General features: G+C 57.6%; 1 protein-coding gene across 1 annotated transcript; it reads left to right on the top strand.

Annotated features, from left to right (window-relative positions):
- Positions 1-198: 198 nt before the first annotated feature.
- On the top strand, positions 199-1,668 carry GLTP (glycolipid transfer protein; the record flags this gene model as incomplete). The annotated part of the gene is made up of 4 exons (XM_010136140.1): positions 199-260; positions 514-647; positions 906-1,056; positions 1,403-1,668. Coding segments are annotated over 4 exons (530 nt in total), but the record flags the coding sequence as incomplete, so codon positions are not given.
- Positions 1,669-1,815: the final 147 nt, after the last annotated feature.

Raw genomic sequence — 1,815 nt, 5'->3', positions numbered from 1 at the left:
GGTTTGGAGGGTCGTTGGTGGGGCCGGGGTGTGAGGCAGGGCTGTACCCGAGGGCCAGCAGCCCCTCGCTGCCGTTCCCAGCCGCACTGGCACACAGCTGGGGGCCTTGGCTGGGGCTGAGGTGAAACCTGTTGGTTATGAGTCAGGACTTCGCTGTGTCTCCCGCTGACTAATTGTCCTCCCTCTGCGTTTCCACAGATTGCCTGGGGACTCCCATCGTCTACTCGCCGGTCAAAGCGGACCTGACCGGAAATATCAAGGTAGGAAGAGGGGCAGGAGGGCTCTGGGGGGGGAACGCCCCTGGGCAGATGTGCTGCGGGATTGGGGAGGCAAAGCCTGGAGGCGTTCAAAAGGGCTTTTCTTCCCCTGGGGGCTTTCGGTCTCAGGGATCCCTGGCGAAAGCACTGTTGTTTCCTCATGCCATGCCGTGCCGTGAGCACCAGCCTGGCTGCTCTCCGGTGCCTCTCTGCCCCACAGCCCCCAGGAGCCAACGCCCCTTCTCTCTGCCCTCAGAAAATCCGGGCGGTTTATGACTCCAACCCCGCCAAGTTCAAAACGCTGCAGAACATCCTGGAAGTGGAGAAGGAGATGTACGGCTCGGAGTGGCCCAAGATGGGCGCGACGCTGGCGCTGATGTGGTTGAAAAGGTGGCTCAGGGTGTTAGGGGGCTGCCCCAGGGCTGTGTTGCAGCATGAGGGGAGAACACTGAACACTGGCTGGATTCTGCTGTGGAGAGCGTGGGTCTGGCTGGTCCCGTCGGGCTGGGGCAGTGTGGGGTGCTGCCTCCGGGGAGGCAGGAACACGCAGGGATGAGCATCGGGGTATGCTGACGGGGCTGTGAGTTTTGGGGGGGGTCTGGATGTGCCAGGCTCATTTCCACCCCAACATCTCCCTTCGTCTCACAGGGGCCTGAAGTTCATGCTGGTGTTGCTGCAGAGCATCTCCGATGGCGAGCGGGACGAGCAGCATCCAAACCTCATCCGGGTGAACGCCATGAAAGCATACGAGATCGCACTGAAGAAATACCACGGCTGGATGCTGCAGAAGCTCTTCATGGTGAGCGTTCCTGTCTCCACCGAGAGAAACCAGCCTGTCTTTAAGCCCAGTTGCTCCCAGAAGTGACGTGTTTTATGGGAACAAGGGCTTGGCAACATGGGAAGATGCTGATCTAGTCTGAGCAGTTTTTCCAGGGGACCCTCTTGGCTTCTCCAAGGGATCAGCCACAATCCTCGAGGTTGTTCCCACACAACTCAGAGCGTCCGGAGACCCTGCGCCGTCCACAGATGCCCCGGGGTTTCTGGACACTTGGAGTCGCACATAAACAACCCAAACCAGGGTTTTGTGGGGGTGAGGAAGGTTGTGGGTTTGTGGGAGCCTTACAGCTTCTCCCCCTGTTTTATAGGGCTCGGTCTATGCTCTTCCATACAAATCGGACTTGCTGAAGGCGTTAGAGAAGGGTAAAGAAGTCAAAGAGGAGGAGAGTATAGAGAAGATCCACCAGTTCCTCTCGAGGGCCACCCCCATCCTGGACGCGATCTACGAGATGTACACGAAGATGAACGCCGAGCTGAGCTACAAAGCCTGAAACTCGGATGGGCTGAACCACCCGCGGTGACGGGCGCTGCCTGTGTCTGAATCACTGTAACAGCTTGGGGAGCTCCCGGCTGTCAGGCAACTTTGATTCTCCTTTGGATCTGCAGTGGATAAACCAAAAAATAATTAATTTTCTACTGAGGGTGCAGCGATAGAACTGTTGCACCCGTGTCATCGTAGGATTTCCTGAGCTTTTGTACTAAAGAGGAAAACCCAGCGTTT

Source organism: Buceros rhinoceros, unplaced genomic scaffold, assembly GCF_000710305.1.
Source record: "Buceros rhinoceros silvestris isolate BGI_N320 unplaced genomic scaffold, ASM71030v1 scaffold38895, whole genome shotgun sequence".
In the NCBI taxonomy this organism is placed as follows: domain Eukaryota; kingdom Metazoa; phylum Chordata; class Aves; order Bucerotiformes; family Bucerotidae; genus Buceros; species Buceros rhinoceros.
The sequence above is the reverse complement of the archived record's forward strand: the minus strand, read 5'-3'. Positions and strand labels throughout refer to the sequence as shown.